Below are 22046 nucleotides of genomic sequence, written 5' to 3' on the forward strand. Positions count from 1 at the left end.
ATCACTTCTTTTTGAACACTTGACGGCACACCTGGTCCCCACAGGTCAGCTCCTGCAAACGTCAGAAAGCGGATGAGTGGCTAACAAGCCAGGCCTTCCTGCTGCCCAGTACCCGGCCTTTGTGGCATCCAGGGTAGGGGCAGAGGGTGGGAATAAAGAGGACACTCAGTCATTTTGCGCAAAGTGCAGTTTACAGCCCAATCCACCAGCATGCCCTGCAGATAGCAGTAATTTGATTTTGACACTCGAATTGAGCTCGAACAACTATAAAAATGAAAAATGTAAAGAAATGATCCTCTTGGGTGGGATTTTTCCTACTCCCATGATTAAAGCAACATGGCTTAATTTATAAGTGGTATGGAGTCACAAGAGAGGAAGGATCAGTATATAAAAGTGTTAGGAAGGTAGGGGCTGGGGAAGATGCCCCTCCACCCTGGGGGCTTTCTGGGCCGGTGATCAGAACAGGCTGGGTGGTGGCAGACTGAGTGGCAGAACAGTTCCCCCAGGTCTGGCCCAGCAGCTGACCAGATACTGCTTTTCATCCAAAGAGAGCAAGCCCCAGACCTTATCTGCACCTCACTGATCCTTGAAGGAGGAGGAAAAAGGAGAGTGGGGAAGACCACCATGCTCATTGCAGTTGGCAGTGGATCTGCTGTCTGAGCCACAGGTACCACTGGGATGGTATTACAATTAAAAAAATCCATCATCCGAACCAGAGCAGGTAGGGAGAACTGTTCGTGGAAAACACAGTGAATGCTTTCCATATATCATCAGTTGACATCAGTGCCTCTGAAATAAAGACCTCAGGTGAAGCAGGGCTGGCTCCGAAGGGCACCATGGTGACCTGAATCCTGACATTGGAGCCAGTGCCCTCCTGGCTCCATAGGAGAATGAAGAGGCATTGATTTAACAAACGAGTGGCTGAATGCAAGAAGGAGGGAAACATTTTTCAGCATCTGAATGCTGGGCCCACAAATTGCCTTGAAGATTGAAGAATGAAAAATTAACCTGTCTAGACAGTTTATTTAAGGGCCTCAGCCATTGTTGCTACTATTCTGTTCTAGTACCGAATTAATCTAAAATATTTGGGGGTCAGGCAGACATACCTCATGATGAGGGGTCAGTGCCTGGGGCCGTTCCCAGGCCCGGCTGCTCCCCAGCTCCTCAAGCCACCCCACCTTTCCTCCTCCCAGGCTCCCATAATGGAGAGAAGTCCTGGTCTTGCCCTCCAGGGCATTTTAATTCTGTGGCTCGCATTTCTCCCCGGCTGGTCTTTAACAGGTTCCCTGCATTTCTCCTTGGATCTTGGCTTCCTAACTCAGCATTTTCAACTTTCTTTTTAATTGCGGTCGTTCACAGAAACAGCCATATAGATTTCTTCCTGGAGTCCCCCGAGCCAGATGGCAATGGCTTTCTAACTATATGACCACGTACATTTGGCTGGAGCTCAGGGGAGGAGCACAGAGCCATTTTTCTTGTCAAAGCCCCTGGCCAGGTGGCCACAGGAGTTGATGTAAGCAGAGTGGAAGGAGCTGGGCAGACCCCAGGACTTACCAGGTACAACTTGTCCCCCTCCACCCACTGCCTCCAGCCGCGGTTGGGCTTCTCCCCCTTCTGCACAGCCACGAGGACGTCACCTTCCCAGGTGATCAGCGTCTGCAAGGACAGATTCCCAGGCAAATCACATGCGAGGTCTTGAGAGACTGAGTATGCCAAGAGCCGTAGCAACAGTCCCCGCAGCCACTGCCCGGCTCCTGCTGGCCCACGGGCAGAGCCCTGCCCGCAGCCAGCCAAGATCCTTCCAGTCTCACTTTCCACACCACCCCCGATTCCAGCTAAACGGACTCACCCAGGCTCCCTCTGTTCTCTTTTAAGGAATTCTATGCTACCATTTTATCATATGGTAAAGATAGCATCTCAAAGCAGTGGGGGAAAAGATGACAAATTTGATGGTTAACAACGTAAAATTCCTGGAAGGGGAAAATTCCTCAAAGTCAACAGAAAATAACAAACTGGGAAAAAGAACTGTAGCATAGCAGCCAAGACCTGATTTCCTTATATATAAAGGGCTGCTGTAAATCAATAAGAAAAAGATGACTAACCTAATAGTTCGTGTCCACAAAGGACACCAACGGTTACAAGGGAGGGGGGAGCCCTAACAGACCACTTTTATACATAAGAAAATTATTCAGCCTCACTCACAATGGGAGAAATGCTAATCACACTGCTTTTCAGATACAGTTCATCCTGTGGACAAAGACTTTGCTAACACACCGCGCTGGGAGGAGCATGGAGAAGCAGATCCCCTCATACCTGGCAGGTGGGAATAGAAATTTTTTCCAGAGGGCAATTTTATATAACCCTTCAAAATATAAAATTGCCTCTACTCTTTGACCTCGAGGTTCTACTTCTGGGGATTTTTCCTACAGGAATCACGTTGTCAAAACTGTCCTCTGTAGAATGTAAATGGAGGCAGGGAAGCTCCCTCATTAATCAGGGGCCACCCCCAGGCAATCAGACCCACTGATCAGTAGCTCAGGGACAGCAGCAGAACTCATGATGGACAATCAAACTGAGCTGACCAGCAGGCTGCAGCAACCACAGGCCTGCTGGAACCCAGGAGCACTCCCTCCCCTGCGCTCAGATTCACAACTATACAACCTCCAAATTCTGCCTTCTGTTGTCCCCCTTCCCTTCCAACTCCCGCTTTGGTATCATCTGCATGCCCCTGTCCTCTCAGGGGGTCCTCCAGGGTCCTCTGTGGCTACAGTAGGCTTGCTCATGCACCTGCTGTCCTTTGTCCTTGGGAATGACCCTGATGCTAGTTGGTTTTCTCGCAAGTATGCACGTACCATCTTATACCTCAATGAGCAATATTATGCTACGGGCCAGACATTTATTTACTTTCCTCTCTATCTTGTAAACCCAGTTGGTGATAAACTGACCTGTGGGTTTTTCTTTTCTTTCCCCCCACTATCTTGTACATTCAAGTCTGGTTTTTTTGGTTCAAATCTGTTTTCTACAGATTGTTAAATCTCCCTATTTCTAAGATAATATTTGACCTTGACCATATTATATACTTTATGTACAATTTTATTCCTCCCCATTTTCCTCCCCAATGCGTTGAAGCATTGTTTGTTACAGCAAAGGACTGGAAGCTTCATAAATTCTGTCAGCGTGTGGCTGGTTAAATATGGTGTGGTTCTTCCCTGCTAGGCAGCCAATGAAAGAACACAGCCACCGCGTATTGTTTAAATTAAAAACAACAACAACAAAATCCAGGTGCAGAGCCCTTGCATGAAACCCGGGGTTGGGGTGGGGAGCCAGCACGGATGTTTGTATGCCTTCCCTGCAAGGAGGTAAAAGAAACCGTGAGTGGTGATTTTCCTTAAGGAGGCACTAAGCCAAGGAAATTTAACTTTTTGCCCATATTCATATTCTCAACACCAATTTGAAAAGAAAACTCTACATATTTTCTAAAGAGAAAAAAAAGGCTCCTCCTCCTTCAAGGCCATCATAAGCTTCACAACTTCGAAGGTCTTAGACAAGTTCAAGTCACAGGCTGCTCTCCTCACTTTTTGGGGAAATCTCTGAAATATGCATTTGCTGTAGTGTGTCAGTGGCCTCGGACTTGGAGAGCTCTCCCAAAGAGATGAGGTTGAACTCTCTCGCCTTCCACACTCCCTGCTCCTCCATGCCCTGGCATTGGTCGAGGTGACCTCTGTCTCTCTCACTAGGCAGAACGCTCCTCGATAGAAAAGCCTGCAGCACTGTGCATTCCTGCAATGCCAGGCTCAGCACAGTGACCAGCATTGTTGAATGGCCCTGTGGTTGATTTTGAGGCAACTCCGCCTGCCCCTTGTAGAGGAAGCGCCACCAGAGTACACAATTCCCATCAAGGTGGACAAGATATGGTCATCAGCTTGACCATCTTCCCCCTTGAGTTCAAGATCCCGGAAGGCAGGAAGTGGGCTTTGAGTCATAATTTTATCTCTAACTCCTGACAGAGGCCCGGCATGCAGTAGGGCTTAGCAAATCTTACGGAAAATAGGAAGGAAAAAAAAGGTTAGCACAAGTGGACCTGTCCTGATATTTTAATAATTCATATTGGGCAGCAAGGTGAAAAGCTGTTTTGACCCTAAAGTAAAATGGTTACCAGTGAATCATGGGTAATACTTACCATGTGATAGACTATTTCTTCACAAAGCAGAAAACGAAAAGCATCATGAAGAGAAAGTTCAAGTGAACTAAAATTCTACAACTCAATTTGCCTGTGGTTGGCGCCCTCAACCCTGTGCTAAAGGAGATTTAAGAAACAGACTCAGTTGCTTTAAAAGATCCCGAGGCCGAGGAAGTAGTGGATATAAGTGAGCAAAGCCACTGCTGCTGACAGGGAGGATGAGGAGGGAGGGGACCCCAAGGAGAAGCAAGTTTGCACAGAGTGAAGAGAGAAACTGGGCTGCACTGTGATGTCCCCTCTCACAGCATCCAAGATGAACATGAAAACAGCCCTTTCCATGAATGAGATGCCGGTAGTGGATCAGTGTTCATTGCAGAAGTTGATAACTGTCCTGTGCACAGAGAAGAGGGTATCCTAATTCTTTGGAAGTGCATACAGGATTGATTAGGGGAAATGTTTTCTTTCAGAAAACAAGTGTGTGTGTTAGGGAGAGAACATGTGCTGATGATAAAGCAAACAGCAGGTTCCTGGTGACCAGTGCACGGGGGTCTTCACTATAGGCTTGTGACTTTTCTACAAATCTGAATCACTCCCCAATAAGTCGTTTTAAAAAGAAAAATAACAGCTCTTTGAGAGCCTCGAAGGGGGCGGTTAACATGCTCCGCAGTGTCCCTCCGAACACCTACCGGCCCGTGCTGTTCCCTGGCTGTCCCCAGTGCCACCCTCCTGGGGAGGCAGCTTCACCCCTCCTCAGGGTACTCCCCTCTCCTGGCACCCTGGCACCGCTGGCTGTAACTCTGTGTCCATACCCGCTTCTCCAGCCCTTACCACCTGCTCCAATTCCAATTACTTATTTTTTTTATTAAGATATGATACCCAAACACAAAACTCACCCTTTTCAGGTACACCACTTGTCCACGATGCCTGGACAAGTAACGTTCCAGGGTGCACGCTCTCTTATGCCAGAACTGCTCTGATAGGAGAATTGCCAAAATGCCTTCACACTGCCCCTTTCCTTTCATAAGGAGCACTAAATATAATTCCACCTGATGGCTGAGATTATCAGTGCTGGGGGACAGTCTGAGAAATGTGTTCTACTCTCTTGACTTTAGAGCAGCACCAGAGGCAACAGGTATTCCTCCCACCCCAGGAGAGGGGCTGGAGCTTATGCCCCTTGCTTTGGGAAAGAGGTGAGACTTTGAAAGAGCTCCTGGGAGTGCAGGGTGGGGGCCTGACCTGGGAAGAAGGGGCTCATGGTAAAAGGGTAGAGCAGGGTGGATGGGTCCTGCCTCACCGGGGCACCCAGAGGGGCTCTCCTTTTGCTGGGGGTGAGGATACACACACCCGGGACAGAATACTCAGCTCTGTCCTTCCTCAGCTTGGGAACCAGAGGTTGTGTGGCTGAGGTGGCACAGAGGGAAAGGATGCTAGGAATATTCAGATTTTCTTCCTTCTATAAACCTCATGGACAGACAGTGAACAGTCAATGGCACCCAGGATGCCAGCAAACCTTCTGCATCTCCTGGACTGTGCAATCACCAGGGCTCATTATGATGCTAACAATGAGGTGGTGGAGTTCTTACATCTGACTGATACGGGATTTCCCAATTCCTGTTTGAAGATGACTTCTTACTTCTCAGGGTTGTTTTCTGCTTGCTGTCAGGGTCCTAAGTATCCAAGTACAGTAGTCTCCCCTTATCCAAGGGGGATATGTCCCAAGACTCCCAGTGAGTGCCTGAACCATGGATTGTGCTGATCCCTTATGTATACTGTGTAACCAACACAAGTAAGTCACTAGCAGGAGTAATGCATATAGTATAGATATAATGGACAAAGAAATGACTCACATCCTGGGCAGGATGGAGCTGGCAGTATGAGATTTCATCATCCTACTCAGAATGGCTTGCAATTTAAAACTGACGAATTGTTTATTTCTAGAATTTTCGATTTTGTTCTTTGGGACCACAGTTGACTGTAGGTAACTAAAACCATGGAAAGCAAAAGCTCTGGTAAGGGAGGACTACCATGTTCATGCAACTGGAACTCTGGCCTTTGGATGCACAAAGGATTGCTTAGATGATGTCCTGTGAGTTAAGGCAATGCTAGGACAGAAGCCACCAATTTGTCAGAGACTTCTGAAGCTTACTGTCTCAACCCTGATTTCATGCAGTCTACTGATTTTTGTAGTTGTTTAATTTGCATCATACTTTTCTAAATGAAAAACAAATTTTCAGCCAGTTAGGATCATCTACAATTAAGATCTTTCATGCAAAAACATTTGAAATTTCAAAATCTCTTGAAAAGAAAATATAAACCTGGCACCTTAAGGCCTCATTCCTCCACTGCTTGGATGGGGCTGAGCAGGTCTGCTACACTGCCCAGCTGGCCAAAGTCACCTTTCCTGCCTATGACACTCCACCGCACCCCTTTGCTCTGCCTGCCTGGTCATGCTTAGGTGGGACTGGGGGTTTTGGAGGTGGGACAGCTGATCCTGGAGAAGTTGTCATTTTTTCATCTCTCCTGAACCTGCCTCTTCCTGCTACTCAGGTTTTCGTAATTGCTCATTGCCAGCATCAAGAATTCCACTCTGGTTTCTCTTCCTAGGTTTGTTTTTCTGTCATTTTATCATTGCAAAGCCCAACTCCCTCTGCACAAAAGTGTTCGAGAGAGAACCATCGGCCGGGCAGTACCTTAACGTTCCGGCTGTCCAGGCCCTTCGTGTGTTCGTCAAACTCTACCCCAACGGTGAAGTCCAGGTCGTAGTTGCGGAACGTGCTGTTGGTTTTCGTTTTGAAGTTATCGCCGTTTTGTTCAATGATCTTGGTCTGAGTCAGGCGCACTGCGATCTTGCGGGTGGCAAAATCAATATCTGTTGGCGAAGGGAGTCGTGGGGGTTATGATGCGCTCAGCCAGACTCATTCGTTTCTTTAACAAGGCCACACACGCGGGACCAGAGACATGGATCACGACAGGCCACATTTCTCTGCTTCAGTGGGAAACAAGAGCTGTCTTACACCTGGCCAGGTGGGGCACCTCGGTTAATTGTCAGGAAAATGGAGGAGCCTCTTGGCATCTTTGGATCCCCGAAGCAAAGCTCCCCGGTGAGCTGTAGCGCGGCGCCCATGGCGCAGGCGCGCGCACACCCACCCCTCCACCGCCGCCCTCTGTGCTTTCTGATGTATTGGGCTTCCTCCTAAGAGTCCACTGTAAAGATTTCATGATTTAGAAGAAAAAATACTTTGAAAATCCCTAGTCTTGGTCCTGGGTAAAGATGAAACCTTTCTAAATGTCCACAGCAGGGAGGGATAGTTACAGACTTCCTTTATTTCAATTTTTTTCCATTTGAGGTTTCCCAGGCTAGGCGGTTCTGCCCCAGTTACCGGCCCCCAGTATAGCCTTAAGAGTACCCCAGACAATAAGTACTTGCTGGGAGACTTTCTTTTGTTTAAAAAAAAAAAAAATTAACAATCATTAAACTTTTTAATGAAAAAATTTGAACAAATCAAAACAGAGTAAAAGGAACCCCATGTTCCCATCATCCAGATTCAACAAAGATCCAGGGTTTGCCAGTTTACTCTTGCTGTATTGTTTATTTGCTTTGATGTGGTAAAGCACATATTTATTATTCATGTCTTAGCAATAGTTACTAAGAGGGAGACATTTTTGAATAGGAATATTTAATTTCCTAAGCTTTGTAAGTTAGAGAAGAAGGGTCAGTGTTGAGCCCACCTCCTGGCTGACCTCTGTTGTGCATACAGAGTCAAGCCAAAAAGTCATTATCCCGAGGAACAGATCCATTAACAGGATAATTCTGAAGCTGCTAGGTCTCTGTCGTGCTATGCATATCAGCCTCTTAGTCTTTAGCCAAATGGCATTTGACCCCTCTTTGCCTGTGAATTCTCCACATATCTTTGGATGCCAATCTAAATCTTCATTGCCCCCCCCCCCCCCAAGAAAATCCCTCTAGAAGGTGTCCAAAACTAGAGAGGTTGATTCTTTTATAGCTCCCAGGGGTGAGAGTGATCTCAAGAGGAAGAAGAGTGCAAATTTGTTGAGTGCTGTCCTCTGAGAATTCTCACCCCCTCTCTGGGGTAGGTAGTGACTAAACTCCATATTGTGCACCGTCTGGTAAGAGACCAGTGCTGTACTGTGCCCATGAGAGAAGCCAGCAGGTATCAGCAGTTGAGGGTGCTCCTGTCAGTTTGGAGAATTCACACCTCTGCTGCCTTCCCATGGTGGGTGAGCATCACTTCCCCCCTCTCTCTCTGTCACCCTAGTTCCTTTCTCACCCATCTCCTTTCAGACCCCTCTGGTCTTTCCTAACTCCTTCCAGGGGACCAAGGGAGACCAAGCTGGACCACAGCTTGCTCAGGGTTGTCAGGGTTAATCTTTTGTATGGTTAGTCTTTTGGACCCTAAATGATATAAAATCAGATTTGAACCTAAGAGAATTGTGTTGAGTAACATTAGCTAACTCAGGAGGTAAAAAGATTCATACCTGCATTTTAAGTTGAAAGGAGAAATAGGTTCAAGTTGGCATGAGCAGGTGCATGCATGCCAGGGTCTTGCTCACCTGTTATTCCCTACAATTTATGGAGTACTTGTCATGTCTAAGAATTCAAACATGGGTCCCCACAACAGTTGCCCTGAAGGACCACCTTGGAAGATGTAAAAATTGAAGATTTTTGTGTCCTACCCCAAGCCTGGAATTTCTGGTGGGAGGCCCAGTGATTTTACTTGGATTTACTCATAAGAAGTTGTTTGGAGAAAGATCTCCATGGTTTAAAAAAAAATTGAAAATCACCTTTTAAGCACCTCCTCATCATGTCATAGGTGAGGAAGTGGAGGCCTAGGGAGGTGAGGACTTGTTTAAACATATAGGGCTGAAACAGAAGTCGTGGGGGCTTGGTCATGGGATGGATGTGCAGAGGCACCCAGTGGGGAGGGGAAAATAGTGGTTTTGAGTTTGACCATGTTGAAAGCCAGGGAAGTAAAAGAGGGCACTAATTTTATGGAGATAACAGGGAATGAAATGAACCAAATTATGTAATGTGCATGTATGAATATGTATTAATGAATCCCACTCCTATGTGTACTTATGATACATCAGTAAAAAAGATCTAATTTTATGGTGAAATGTAGCTGAATTTTAGGTAAGGTGAATAGGAAGGCCATGCTGTGTGGACCCTTGGTAATATTTGGGGTGACAATTATGATACTTTTTGGAGTCTACCAGGAATGGTGTACCATAGTAGAACCTCCTTTGGAAAACCTTGCTATCTTCATTCTTAAAACAAACCCACAAGTTAAGTATTATGTTATATATAACAACATATGGATATGAGGTGTCCCCCCAAAGCTCCTGGGTTAATGCAAGAGGTGAAATTATTAGATTATATAAGAGCTAAACTAATCAGTCCATCATAGTTTGAATAAAATGACTGGGGGTGACCACAAGCAGGTGGGGTGTGGCTGGAGAGGGTGGGTCAGGGGGGCATGCCCTGGAAGGGTTCATCTTCCCTGTGACTGCTTCCTGGTTGCCATGAAGTGAGGAGCGGCATTTCTCTGCCACAGTCATCCACCATGTTGTTCTGCCTCACCTTGGACCTTGAGCACTAGAGTCAGCCCACCCTGGGCTGAATTTCTGAACCTGTGAATCAAAATAAGCCTTTCTTTCTTTAAGTAGTTCTTGTCAGGTATTTAGGTAACAGTGACAAAAAAAAAAAAAAAAAAAACCCTGATTTAATACACAAATTGGTACTAAGTAGGGCTGTTGCTATGACTAACTTGTCTGTGTGGTTCAGAAGCTGTTGGAAATGGTCTGTGGAAAGCACTTAGAAAAGTTCAAAATTCAGACTGAAAAAGCTTTAAAATGTTGTAAGCAGAGCTTAATGGACAATTCTGGTGGGAGCTAAGAAGGCCAGAATACCAATAGGAAGGCAGAATGTGCTCATGAGGTTTCAGAGAGAAATGAAGACTCTCTTGGGAGGCCCGTCACATCATATTCTGCGAAGAACTTGTCTAGGTTTTGCCCATGTCCTGAGACTTTGTATGAGGTTAAATTTAAAAGTAATGGGCTAATTAATCTAGTGGAGGAAACTTCAAGGCAGCACAATATTTAGTCAGTGGCATAGATTTTTCTGGCAGCTTTTAGCCAGGTTTACTGTGAGAATTCAGAACAGATGGCAGAGCCCAAGGATTTTTAAAACTTTCAGTTTGGTTAGGAAAGTGAGTGTCATGTAAAACTGAGGCCAAGAAAGTCTGTAGTTGTTGAAGAGATTATAGTCACTAAAGAGATGCTTAGTACTTTACAAAGAGAAAATAGGAAATATGGCTTGAGGGCATCTCAGAATTTGGAAGACCACACCCATTACAGACTTAAGCATATAGAAGGGTAAGTTTCTTTAAGAAGAGATCATGGGATCATCCTGCTCGTACAGTGGGACTAGGAAGTAATTTTACCATGCTTATCTACCCAGGCACTCAGAGACTGTGCAACTGTGATCCCAGGTGGCCCAGCTACTGCTTGAATTGGCAGCAGACCTTGGTATCATTTATAAGGTGCTGGTTCTGTAGGAATGCAGGATGCTGGAGTTAAGGAGTTGTAGAGGTTTTAGAAAATTTTAGAAATCCAGGCAAAGTGTAGAGGTGTCAGAAACTCTGCAGGGTGCCTCTGAGAGGGTGGTGGTTGAATTTGTGAAGATGAAGCCAAACTTGGAATAGAAACCCCAGAAATTAAGAGATACTAGTAACATGTACTGTCTGCCAAGGAAAGCTGCTGGCTGAGGAGACACACAGACTAAGAGAGAGATCGTGAGTGCTGCAACCAGCAAGACCAAATAATAACCAAGACATTTGGAGAGCACATCTTGCCACCATGTGTCTTAGATGCCATATGCAGAATTATGGAACCTGTTTGCGCCACTGGTTTTTTATCTTGCTTTGGTCCCATCCCTTCTTTCTAAGCCCCTCTTCCTCTCTTTTAGAATGGGAAGGTTAACTCTGTGCCATTGTATATTGGATCATTGTAACTTGCTTTTAATTTTTACAGAGACTCATAATCAAGAATTTGCCTTGAGACTCAGATGGGACTTTGGACTTGGACTCTTGGACAATGCTGGAACTATAAAGACTATGGGACTCTTAGATAGTGACAAATGCATTTTGCATTGTGAGATGGACATGAGACTTTGGGGGCCCAGGTGTGGAGTGTTATGGTTTAGATATGAGGTGTCCTCCAAGAGCTCCTATGTTAATAGGGGAGGTGAAATTATTAGATTATGAAAACTATAACCCTAATCAGTCTATCCTAGTTTGAATGGACTAACTGGGGGGTAACTGTAGGCTGGTGGGACGTGGCTAGTGTAAGTTACTGGGGGCATGCCCTGGAAGAGTGCATCTTCTCTGAATCCCCTTCCCTTCTCTCTCTGCTTCCTGGCTACCACGAATGGAGCAGTATTCCTCCACCATGCCCTTCTGCCATGATGTTCTGCCTCACCTTGGACCCAGAGCAGTGGAACCATGGACTGAACTTCAGAAACTGGGAGCCCAAAATAAACCTTTCCTCCTCTTGTTAAGTATTATGGTCACAGTGATGAAAACCTAAGTCATATTATGTCCATTTTACCAGCGAGGAAACTGGCTCAGAGGAGTTGTGCCATTTGTCTTGGGTTTTATAGTGTGGAAGCAATAGAGATGAAATTTGAACCCAGGAAAATCTGTCTTCAGGTTCAAACTCCGGAAGTGCAGGGAGAGCCCAGTTAAACCACAGTGCCATTGGTGCACTTTCCCTGGTTGCCCCAGATACCACTACCTTCTGACTCTTGTTAAAGTTCCCCTGAGACACAGGGACTTCTGGATGCAGCTGGATGAGCTTTCCCGCTCTGAGGCAGTTTATGTTTTGCAGGACACTTGCATACTGCCTGCCACCAAAAAGCAATTGTTTTCTAGGCCGAAGGCTCTATAATAAGTCAGAGCTGGAACGATCACACTCCGCCCACCATGCATTCTCTGACAGTTCATTTAGCTCCAAGTCCGTGGTTTATGGAATTGCACATGAGCACATCAGAGACACACGGCCTGCGGGGCAAGGATGCAGGGTGAGGGAAATGCTTTCTCTGCTGCCTTGTGCTGTGAGCACTTCCAGACTTCTCAGCCAGTGTGCTCAGAGCCCAGAATTCCTCGCTGTGTTTGCCATGGGTCTCATCTCAGTTCCATGAGAAGTTTAGTGGTCAAATTCAGGGACTCATGATTAACTAGGTTTGGGAAATGAAGAATTAAGACCAAGAGGAGCTGTTTTCTACACTTTGAAATAGCAAAAATACTTTGTAACTCCAAGAGGGAATACAGGAGGCAGGTTTCCATGATCTTCTGTGGCCACAGAGCCCCTCTGTGGTGGGACATCCAGTCTTCTAAATATGTCACAAAACACCACGTGGCAAGGGCTGACAGGACCCTTTCTGAGTCACTTATCCCAGCCACATTGGCACTGAAACCGTGGAAATATGTCCTGTTCCATTTTTCTCCCTTCGAGGCTATGGAGGGTCTCTTTAGACAGGACCTAGTGGTCAGGTAGTTCTCATTTAAAATGGATCCTCCCTTGGAATGGCCAAAGTCGCTGAAGAATATCTTGCACATTCTAGTTAGTGTAAACACGTCCTTGTGGGAGAGGGCTGAGCAAGAGGCTAACATGGGACACTCTGACTCAGAGCTCTCTCTACCCCTGAGATGCAGTCTAGTGAGTCAGGTGATGTCTAAATCTAGTCCTGTGGCTGGACAAGTACCTTCAGAGCCTGAAGCAGCGGAGAGCGGCAGCCATAGCGGAGCTATTAGTAACTGTATCAGGGAGGATTGTGGTAATGTTGATGGGGTTGTGGAGAGCTTGGCCCAGTGGCTTGCACTTGTGGCAGTGATTCCACAAATGGAAGATGCCATCTCGGAATCCTCGTCACTAAGCCTGGGGTGCCCCAGGTCTGCTTCCTCAGAGTCTCTTGCATTTCCCCAGATATTCTCTGAACATTTCCTCCCTGAATCCTGTTGCGGTCCTCCCAGCTTTCCATATCTCAGGAGGCCCCGCCCCAGCCTTGCCTCTTGCCATCTGTCCTGCCCTTTCTTGTCCACTTCCTCACCTGCTTCTCCAGGAGATGCTACCTGGGGTTTCCTGGACTTTTTTGGGGGGGGTTTATCATTCTGTCTTCCTTAGTCTCACCTTTACCAAGACAAAGACTCGCTCTTGTGCCCCCCTAGAACCAAGCACAGTAGATGCTCAAGAGATGCCATGGATTGGCTAATGGAGGCAGCGTGGTCCACAGCAGTGACTCAAGGAGTCAGCAGTCACAGAGGTAATTCTGGGACATGTCAAGGAGAAAATTCTGGGACCCATCCCAAAAGCTCTGCGTGCTGAGCTCTGCTTGTTCTTCTAAGTCTTCCAATTGATTCTGTGTGCATCAAGTTCAGTTCACTGCTGTGAAAGAATGAGGAGTGAGGGGTAGATCTGTCCCTGAGACCCCAGCGATGGAAACTTAGAGAAGCCATTTTCTTTTTTTGGGTGCCAGTTTCCTAGTGATAAAATAAGGGGCAATTGTGTTGACGATTTAGTAAACAAGATGGTGAAGTGCTTTCTGCAGTACCAAGGAGCTCGTGGGTCTTCCCTACACTTTGGCCTCCCTTGACCTTGTCTGTCTGAGTCTAGTAGGGATCAGATCAGCACTGGATCCAGAGCGAAGTTTTCATATTTATGCATCATGTCTGTGCATCCCTAGAGTCACCTGCCACTCCATGGAGCAGACCAAATAGTGGCTGATCGACTCTTCCCACTATTGCCACAGCCTGTCACATGGGCCCTCTATCCAGCCTGGGGGGACCTTTCCCGCCTGCATCAGCTTCCTCCCTCTGCCCTGTGATTGACGGGCATTCCTGCTCTAGCCCTCCAGACTCAAGTCCACGCCATGCTAAACCACATTGCTAGAACCACAGTTAAGAAATAGGTGGAAAAAAGAATCGGAAATCATCTATTAACCAGATAATACAAAGGGGAGTTCTCCAGGCCCAAGTCTAAGGATGAACTGGAAATTACAGAGAAATTTAGAACTGAAGTGTCCCCTACTCAGCGAGTCTATTTCCTCTCTATGGATGTGGAAATTGAGCCTCAGAGAATTTAAGTGGTGGGTTCGGAGTCGCCCACTTAGAGCAGGGCTCCTACCAGTTTCCCTACAGACACAGTCTGTTTGTCATTCACAACTCAGGCTCTCCAATAAAAATTATTGCTTGTCCCTGGTTGCCTGCAAAAGTGGATCACAGCTAAAAATGCCTATTGCTGAGAGAACTGGTCTGTCCTGTAAACACCAAGCCTAGTCAATCTTTCTGACCAGTGCCGGGGGGAATCTTAATAGGGGCTCTATGCAAATGGAATCAAGCCTCACTTGTTCTCCTGGTTGAAAAATGACTTGGCCCCTTGGCCACCCTTTAGCGTTTGCTCAGGCCAGTTAATCATGTCACCTCTGCTCCACCCCAGGGAAGGGGGCCAGATATTCTGGCCAAGATTCATTGTTGGATATTTATAATCAAAAGGGTTTAACTGCAGCTGTAGAACACACACACACATGGATTACAAAAACACCTCCTCTTTGAACTTTGCAGAGGAAATTATTTTCCTGGTATGGTATTTTAACACCAGGGTTATCAAGCATGTTTTATCTGCTTTTCTGGATTAAAGGTATCTCTGAGCCTGATTTATAACCAGGTGAAATGAATTTCTATCTCAGAAGGAAAGGTCCAAAGGCAAGCTATTTCTGAATAATATATATGGCTTATAGCTGCTGCAGAAGAAGAAGAAGAAAAAAAAAAAAGACTACCAAAGTGATTTTATTAAAGCATACTTTTCATAACTGCATTTTGAACAATACAAGCCATAAAGTTGAAATATGAGTATGCTACTCAACATTAAAATGCTTTGTAATGTGCTTGTGAAAAAACCCCTAAAGTTGCAGGCTAACAGGGCAGGTGCTCTTTGTAAATTAAAGAGTAGAGATGCACATGTATTCATCCCATGGATCTGAGAACCATTCATAGAGAACCATTTGGCTTCCGTGGGCTTTGAACCTGGACTCTTTAATTCTCAGATCATTGGCACTTTTAGGCAATTGAGAGAAGCAGAGTGGAAGAGCAATCTTCTTTTCTTCCATACCATTTCCTCCTCCAGAGAACACATTTAGGGAGGAACTAGACTGACCCCCTGCCTGTCTCCTTCTCTCACTCCCTCCCGAACAGCAGTGGTGGCCTGGAAATGCGTGCCTACTGCTCCTGCGCCCTGCTTCACCTGCCACCCTTGGCCTAACGCTCACCACTGGGATAGGTGTTAGGGTAGACATGTGGCCAGCACCTACAAGGAGGCCATTGGGAAGTGACCACACTTATTGTTGCCACCTGACTTTTCCCAGCTCTCAGCACTTTCCATTTGAATGTTCCACCAGGTACCATGTGGTCCAAGTGAAGACTTTGACAAGGTGTGTAACTTTGTTGATTTGTCAGCACTAGCAGGAACCTAGTTGTCAAATAGATTCATCAGCCTATCAGACATTCATTTGTTCATTCATTCATTCACTTTCCCCCAGGGACTCTGAGTGACCCTCTCGTGCTGTTTCTGAGCATCCTGTGTGTCTGCTTTGGACACCTGCATCCCAGCAAGCCTCCGTCAGAGCCAAGCTCCGCCTCTCCGACCCACATGCTCCATATCCTGCCTAGAACGGTGCTGTGGAAAGAGTGTGTGTTAGGCGATACAAACAGGGCTCCTGCCTGGGACAATGATTTCCCAGCCACATGTGTCCCCAGGCGAATCCTTCCATTTCTCTGGGCTTCAGATTTCTCACCCTGTAAAATGGAAAGCACCCCTTCTGTCTTCATCCTTGACTGTACCCCGAACTCTCGATCTCATGCCAATATGCCTGTTTTCATATTCTATTTGGATGCGTAGTGAGCCTCTAAAACCAAAGTATGCCAAACAACATTCTTAAGGCACTCCCCCAGCCTGTGACCCCACCCAAGCTCTCTCCTCCCAGTCCTTCACCATGTCAGGCACTGGGATCTCCACTTCCCAGATCTCAGGTCTACACTGGGGAGTCACCTTTGTCTCCTCCATTGACTCTCACTTCATGTTCATCTGCAAGCCCTATTAAATTTTATCTCCAAACTATATGCTGGGCCTGTCCTTTCTTGTCCAGCCCCACAAATGCCACCCTACCCCAGGCCGTCATCATGTCCTGTCTGGACAACATAGCAGCTGCCTAGTGAGCCTTCCTACTTCCTGTCTTGCTCGACTATGGGTCATTCTCTATGTTGTGGCCTCAGCGAGTCTCACGGAATATAAAAAGGATCCGTTCCATCTCCCCATCTTAGGGTCACTTGGCCTGACCTCTGCCTACCTTTCTAACCCTTCCCCTCCCCCCCTTCCTCCTTCCTATGTCCCCAACACCCCAGCCTTCCTGTGGGCCTGGCTCCCTGAGCATCCCTACAGCTCTGCCTTTGCTGACCCTGTGCCTGGAAAACCACTTCTCAGCTTCAAGGCCTGGCTGCATTGTCACCTCCCCAGATGGCCTTCCCTGACCACCCACCCCTTTCCCTGCCATTATTCTTATTTATTTTCTTGAGAGCACTCACCACTACCTAAAACCATCTCCAACTCTTTGCTTGCTCTCTGCCTCCTGCCCTGCCAGGCAAATCCCCCATGCACAGGGAACTCTTCTCCTCATTCACCACTCTGTGGCCCAAGCCCAGAACACCTCCAGATGTGCTGCAGGTGCTCCATACATTTGTCAAAAACTGAACTAATTAAAATGAAACAATGAATATAAAGCTCTAGCACAGTGCTTTTCATGGCATGAAAATAATATGTGCTTGCACTCACTGCTCATGCTAGGCTGAAGGGGACTGGGGTGCAGCTCAGAGGTAGTGCACTTGCCTAGCAAGGGTGAGGCCCTGTGTTCTGTCCCTAGCATCACCACCATCACCACCACCACAACAAAACCACTTGGAACAGAATTTTGCACATTACTGATGTTCAAGAATTTTCCTGGCAGAGGAGGGAGCTGTCTGACTTCTGTCTCTCAGGCTAGCTCTTTCCTAGTGGAGTTTTCCAGAGACCGACCAGAACTGTTTGCAGTAGATACTGCTCTTTTAAGTCTGTGATTTTTCCTTTAAATATAGACATCACAGAAGCTGGTCCTCGCCTTTTGTGAATTAAGAGAAAAATTGGGTTTTCCCAAATAGTTAATTTATGAATAAAGATGATCAAATTTAACACTATCTAGGTAACTTTAGGACACGCACCTTCCAGGATACATCACCATCTTCACTATTCAAGTCCTAAGATGGTGTTTCATTTTCTGGATTGACTCCTCCCTGCTGGTTCCCCCCAGTCACCAGATGTAGTCTCTCTCCTGCTCCGGACATCTCCATGTTCTCCCCTCCTCAGCACCGCTTCTCCTGTCTTCCTAAGGCCAGGCGACAAGCCTCCTGTTCTCTGACAGTCCCTGCTGTCTACTCCCTCCCAGGCTGGCAGAGTGATGACGTCTGTCTTCTTGGACATACTTCTTCCCTGGAGCCCGTCTGAAGGGATGGAGTCCAGATGTGATAGACACCTTGAACATCCTGACATCTCTGACTTCTCTTTCACTCCTTCCTTGTGCTTCAGCTCTGTCAAAACAGCTCCTTCTGGTCTCCCAGGCCCCTGTCCTTGCATTCGACCACAGGGCCATGCCTGCCTCCAACTCTGCATGGGGCATTCCTCTCCTTCCTTCAAAACCCACCCAGAAGTACTCGGGAAGCCTTCACTGACCCACGCTCCCTCCACCATCCTGCACACACTTCTTGTTATATTATTCTTTCTCTGAGGGCCTGGTTGTTGGTTCAGGAGGGACCACTGTCCCCAGGTACCCACTGTCCCATCTCTGATAGATTTTTATATTCTGAAGTGACTGCATCTCGTCCTACACATCATTCTTCTAATGTTACTTTGATGTTCTTCCCTCTGAGGGTTCCCTGTTACTTCTCTCTGAAAGCAGGTGGGACTTGCAACACTTGAACCAATAGAATCTGGGGGCAGTGATGCTTGCTGGTTTTGGAGGCTGGATCACAACAGGCCAAGCAACTTCTACCACCTCTCTCTTTGGCTAGAGGAGAGACCACACGGGGAGACCACGTGTTAATGTCGACACATGGCGGTGCCCCAGCTGAGGTCTCAGCCACCAGGGAGTATCAACTACCAGACATACATATGGGTGAGGATGCCTCTAAGATGACCCCAGCCCTGGCCACAGTCCAGTTGCACTGAGTAAGAGCCCATGAGCAAGACCCATTAGGATGAACCTGTCCAACCCCAGAGCTGTGACAGGTAAGAGAAGATGACTGTGGTTGTTTCCAGACACTACATTTTGGGACTGCTTTTCACAGCAGCAGAAAACAAGAACACCATTTGTATATGACTGTAACATGATGGTCTGCACTAGTTTGCTCCCCCTGTGAACAGAGAGCAGGTCTGAAGTTGCTTCATGTGACACATCTCTCCTTCCGCAAATAACTGCTGGGACTCTGGCACTGGAGTCTCATCCCAGGCAGAGCTAATGGACTCTCCCCCTGTGCTCTTTAACCTTACTGGGACCCATCCTTATGCCTATCCTCCATGGCCTCCCCTTTAAAACAGAGACCTGTCCTGACCTCCCCCATGCCCTGATCTGACCTGAAGGAGGACCTCAGGATGTGACAAATTCCTCAGGATGAGAGAGTTCACCAGCAGCTTTCCTCAATGTCAGGAAAGAGCCCAGAATCCAGATGTCCAAGAAGGCAGGAGATGGCATACCACGATCTGACCCTTGGCACTTGTTCTTTGAACTTCTAATGCCTTTGATAATTCAAGGCAAACCCAAAGGTTGCTGTGATATGCCATTCTCCTGAGGCTGTCAGCTGAGTCACAAAGAGGGAGCCAATCTGTGGGGGTGTCACTGGGCAAGTGACAAAACTGGTGTGCTGCCCAGACCCATATCTCAACTATGGGTTCTCCCTCCCTCCTGAACCAACAAGCAGGCCCTCAGAGAAAGCCAACTTCCTTGGGCAGGGTGCTAAGGTCTAAGAAAGTGACAGTTCTCAGGTAGGGAATGACACCATACCTGGTGGTATTTACACTTCTGGGGATTTGCAAAGATCTCCACACATGCTCTTCCCAAATGCCAAGTGTCTTAGCACTCAAAAGGGCAGGGAAGGCAAGCTCCGTTGACTTCAGTGCTGGGAAAGCCATCCTGCCTTGCAGCCGGGCTGTGCAGGAAACTGCAGAGCTGCGGAGCTGCTATTCGCAGGTTGGACTGAGGGGGGCAGCCACACCTCCTCTGCTCCTGCCTGAGCCTCTGGAGACCTGTTCTCAGTTCCTGCCAGTCCATGCCCTGCTCACAGGATGTGAGGGAAATCAGGTTCCCTGTCTCCAAGGTGGGACGGTGACTCTGGCTGAGGCATTTCTGTACAGAACATCATGGACTTGAGATGGGGCGATTTCCTCAGGCCCTGACACCCTGTGGGCTCTCAGCAGCTGGGTAAATCAGGCTCCAAGCACGTCCATGTTCTGTGACTTGCTACTATCATCACCTGCAGTATTCATCTCAGTCAGCAAGGTGCCTGCTGCCCCTCTACGCTGAAGAGACCCTGGTACGAGGAGGTCAAACCATTTGCTCATTAGCGTGAGATCAGTGTAATCTGATGTGCAATTGGAGGTTTGATTGAAGCTCTAAGAGACAACAAGTATTCAGTACTAAGGAGAAGTAGAAAGACCAGCCCCAAACTGTAAAAGATCCAAATACCACACTCATGACTTGAGAGGCCCTCATCCACACCATGTATGTTGGTATCAAAGAGTCCAAAGGAAGGCTGCTCTCAGAATTTCCATACGCCCTGCAGCATCCCAGCCCCCTAGGGGGCTTCCCACCTGAGCCTTAAGAGATGGATTTTAGGGACTGACCTGCAGAGCTCTAGGACAAGCAGAGACTAGATTTCCAACCTAAAGTCTCCATAGGATTTTTATTATTTATGAAAAAAGCAGCAACAGACACAAAGGCACTTTCTGATGATATTACATGAGTACAGTTTATTCACCATGTTGCTAAGACCTTGAAACTTCCAGATAACCTTGTTTCAGTACTTTCCATTGTTCCAAACACAACCATTCAGTATCATCTAGAGAGACAGACAAGGTTGGAGCTAGGATCCCTATTTGTCAGCTGAGGGAAGTGAGGTTCTGAAAGGTTAAAAATTAGTTCAAGGTCACTAGTCCTCTGACCCATCTATGTTCGCTCCACTTGCTTGGCTTCCTCACCTGTATCTTATTGTTCAGAATTACAGTTCTGAACTACGCTCCAAATCAACTACCCACGCATAGGTTTAGAATTCCATTTCTACTGGCCACTCATGGAACAGGGAGAGGTACCGCCACCCACCCCTGCCTGCCCAAATATGTAGAGGGAAAATTCTGATAGTCCAGAGGAAACAGAAAGTTATTCAGTCTAAAGTATGTGCCGAGAGCTCTAAGCTCTGTCAAGTAGGAAATGCATCCCCGCTGCCCTTACTTGTTGGCATGGTAAACATATTTATTAAGCTAGAACTTAACTGCACAGAAAAATCCATGATTCTCATTCTTGGAGAGACCTCCCACCATCATATCCAAAGTATGGGGCCTCTGACCCCACCTGCTCATACCTGGATAGGGTATGTGTTTTTCTGCCAGCCCCCTAAGAGACCCACCCGGTTGTCAGCTCAGGACACACACTGAGGGGTCGCCCAGACACACAGTGGGTGGTTTGACCCATGTGACAAAGCCTCTCCTAGCCTTCTGTGGGCCTGATTTTCTTTAGGCAGAGAGATTTGCTAGCCATTCTTTACAAGACTGACAAAGGAGCCAGCAGGGGTCATTTGTGTATAACTTCAGATCAAAATGGTTATCAAAAGATGGCGACCACAAGGCAGGAAGCAACTGTTCTCCTCTCAAGTCGGGTCTTATTGTGTGTGTGTGTGTGTGTGTGTGTGTGTTTTCTGTGGGCCAGGCACTGTGCTAAGAACATTCCAAATGGAATCTTATTTATCATTATTCCAAAATTGCAAATAAGGAATTGGAACCTCAGAGAATTTGCATGAATTATCTAATGTTTCCAGCTGTAAGGAGTGAGGGGGGAGGATTTGTGCACGAGTTTATGGATCCGTCCAGAGGGCCAGACTGATGTCCTCCCACATCCCCTTCCCCCTTACCCAGGGCCTTCATGTAGCCTTCAAAGTTCTCGTTACTCTCCATCTCCCAGGTTCCATTCTGGTCCCTTGTCATGGTGACGGCCTCTGGTCTGGTGTGAGTGTGTGGAGAACGTGGAGGAGCAGGCTGCAGGGAGAATGTATTGAGAGGAGGTGTTTTTATAGGTTAGTGGACCAGGTTTATGGTTCTGAAGATAACAGGTTCAAAGGTCATATGTACAACTCAAAGGAACTTTCCTTTCCTTTGCAAAGTTCAGCAGGTCTGTGAGCAAACCAGGCACAAAGTTTCTGGGTGGCCAGGCATATGTGTCCCAGTGACCTCCACCATAAGCAGGGCCTGGAGCACCTCATTTTTGGCTGGCTGGGCTCCTGCAGAGCCCCTGACCCCACAGGGAACGCCCATCCAGTTCCTGAGCAAAACAAACACCCAGGGTCCACCTGTGTGCACTGCACGCCACCATCACCAGGTCTCCAACCAGGACTCCGCCAGCCACGCAGGCAGCACCCCTGACCAGGCTGATGGCACTGGGACAGTGGCACTCCCCGCTGTGCACTCTGCTGTACCCTGTGCTCTGAATCGTGTTTCACAACCT

The 22046-nt window shown here is 47.3% G+C and overlaps 1 protein-coding gene across 1 annotated transcript; it reads right to left on the reverse strand.

Annotated features, from left to right (window-relative positions):
* Window position 1: 1 nt before the first annotated feature.
* Window positions 2–21570, reverse strand: RBP2 (retinol binding protein 2; the record flags this gene model as incomplete). The annotated part of the gene is made up of 4 exons (XM_079100492.1): window positions 21457–21570; window positions 6871–7049; window positions 1555–1656; window positions 2–52 (listed from the first exon to the last, which is right to left on the reverse strand). Exons 1-4 carry the CDS (start codon window positions 21527–21529, stop codon window positions 2–4), a joined length of 405 nt encoding a protein of 134 aa, XP_078956618.1. The 5' UTR covers window positions 21530–21570.
* Between the last annotated feature and the right edge of the window lie 476 nt (window positions 21571–22046).

The sequence above is a fragment of the Sciurus vulgaris genome, assembly GCF_902686455.1.
Source record: "Sciurus vulgaris genome assembly, chromosome: 10".
NCBI classification, from domain to species: domain Eukaryota; kingdom Metazoa; phylum Chordata; class Mammalia; order Rodentia; family Sciuridae; genus Sciurus; species Sciurus vulgaris.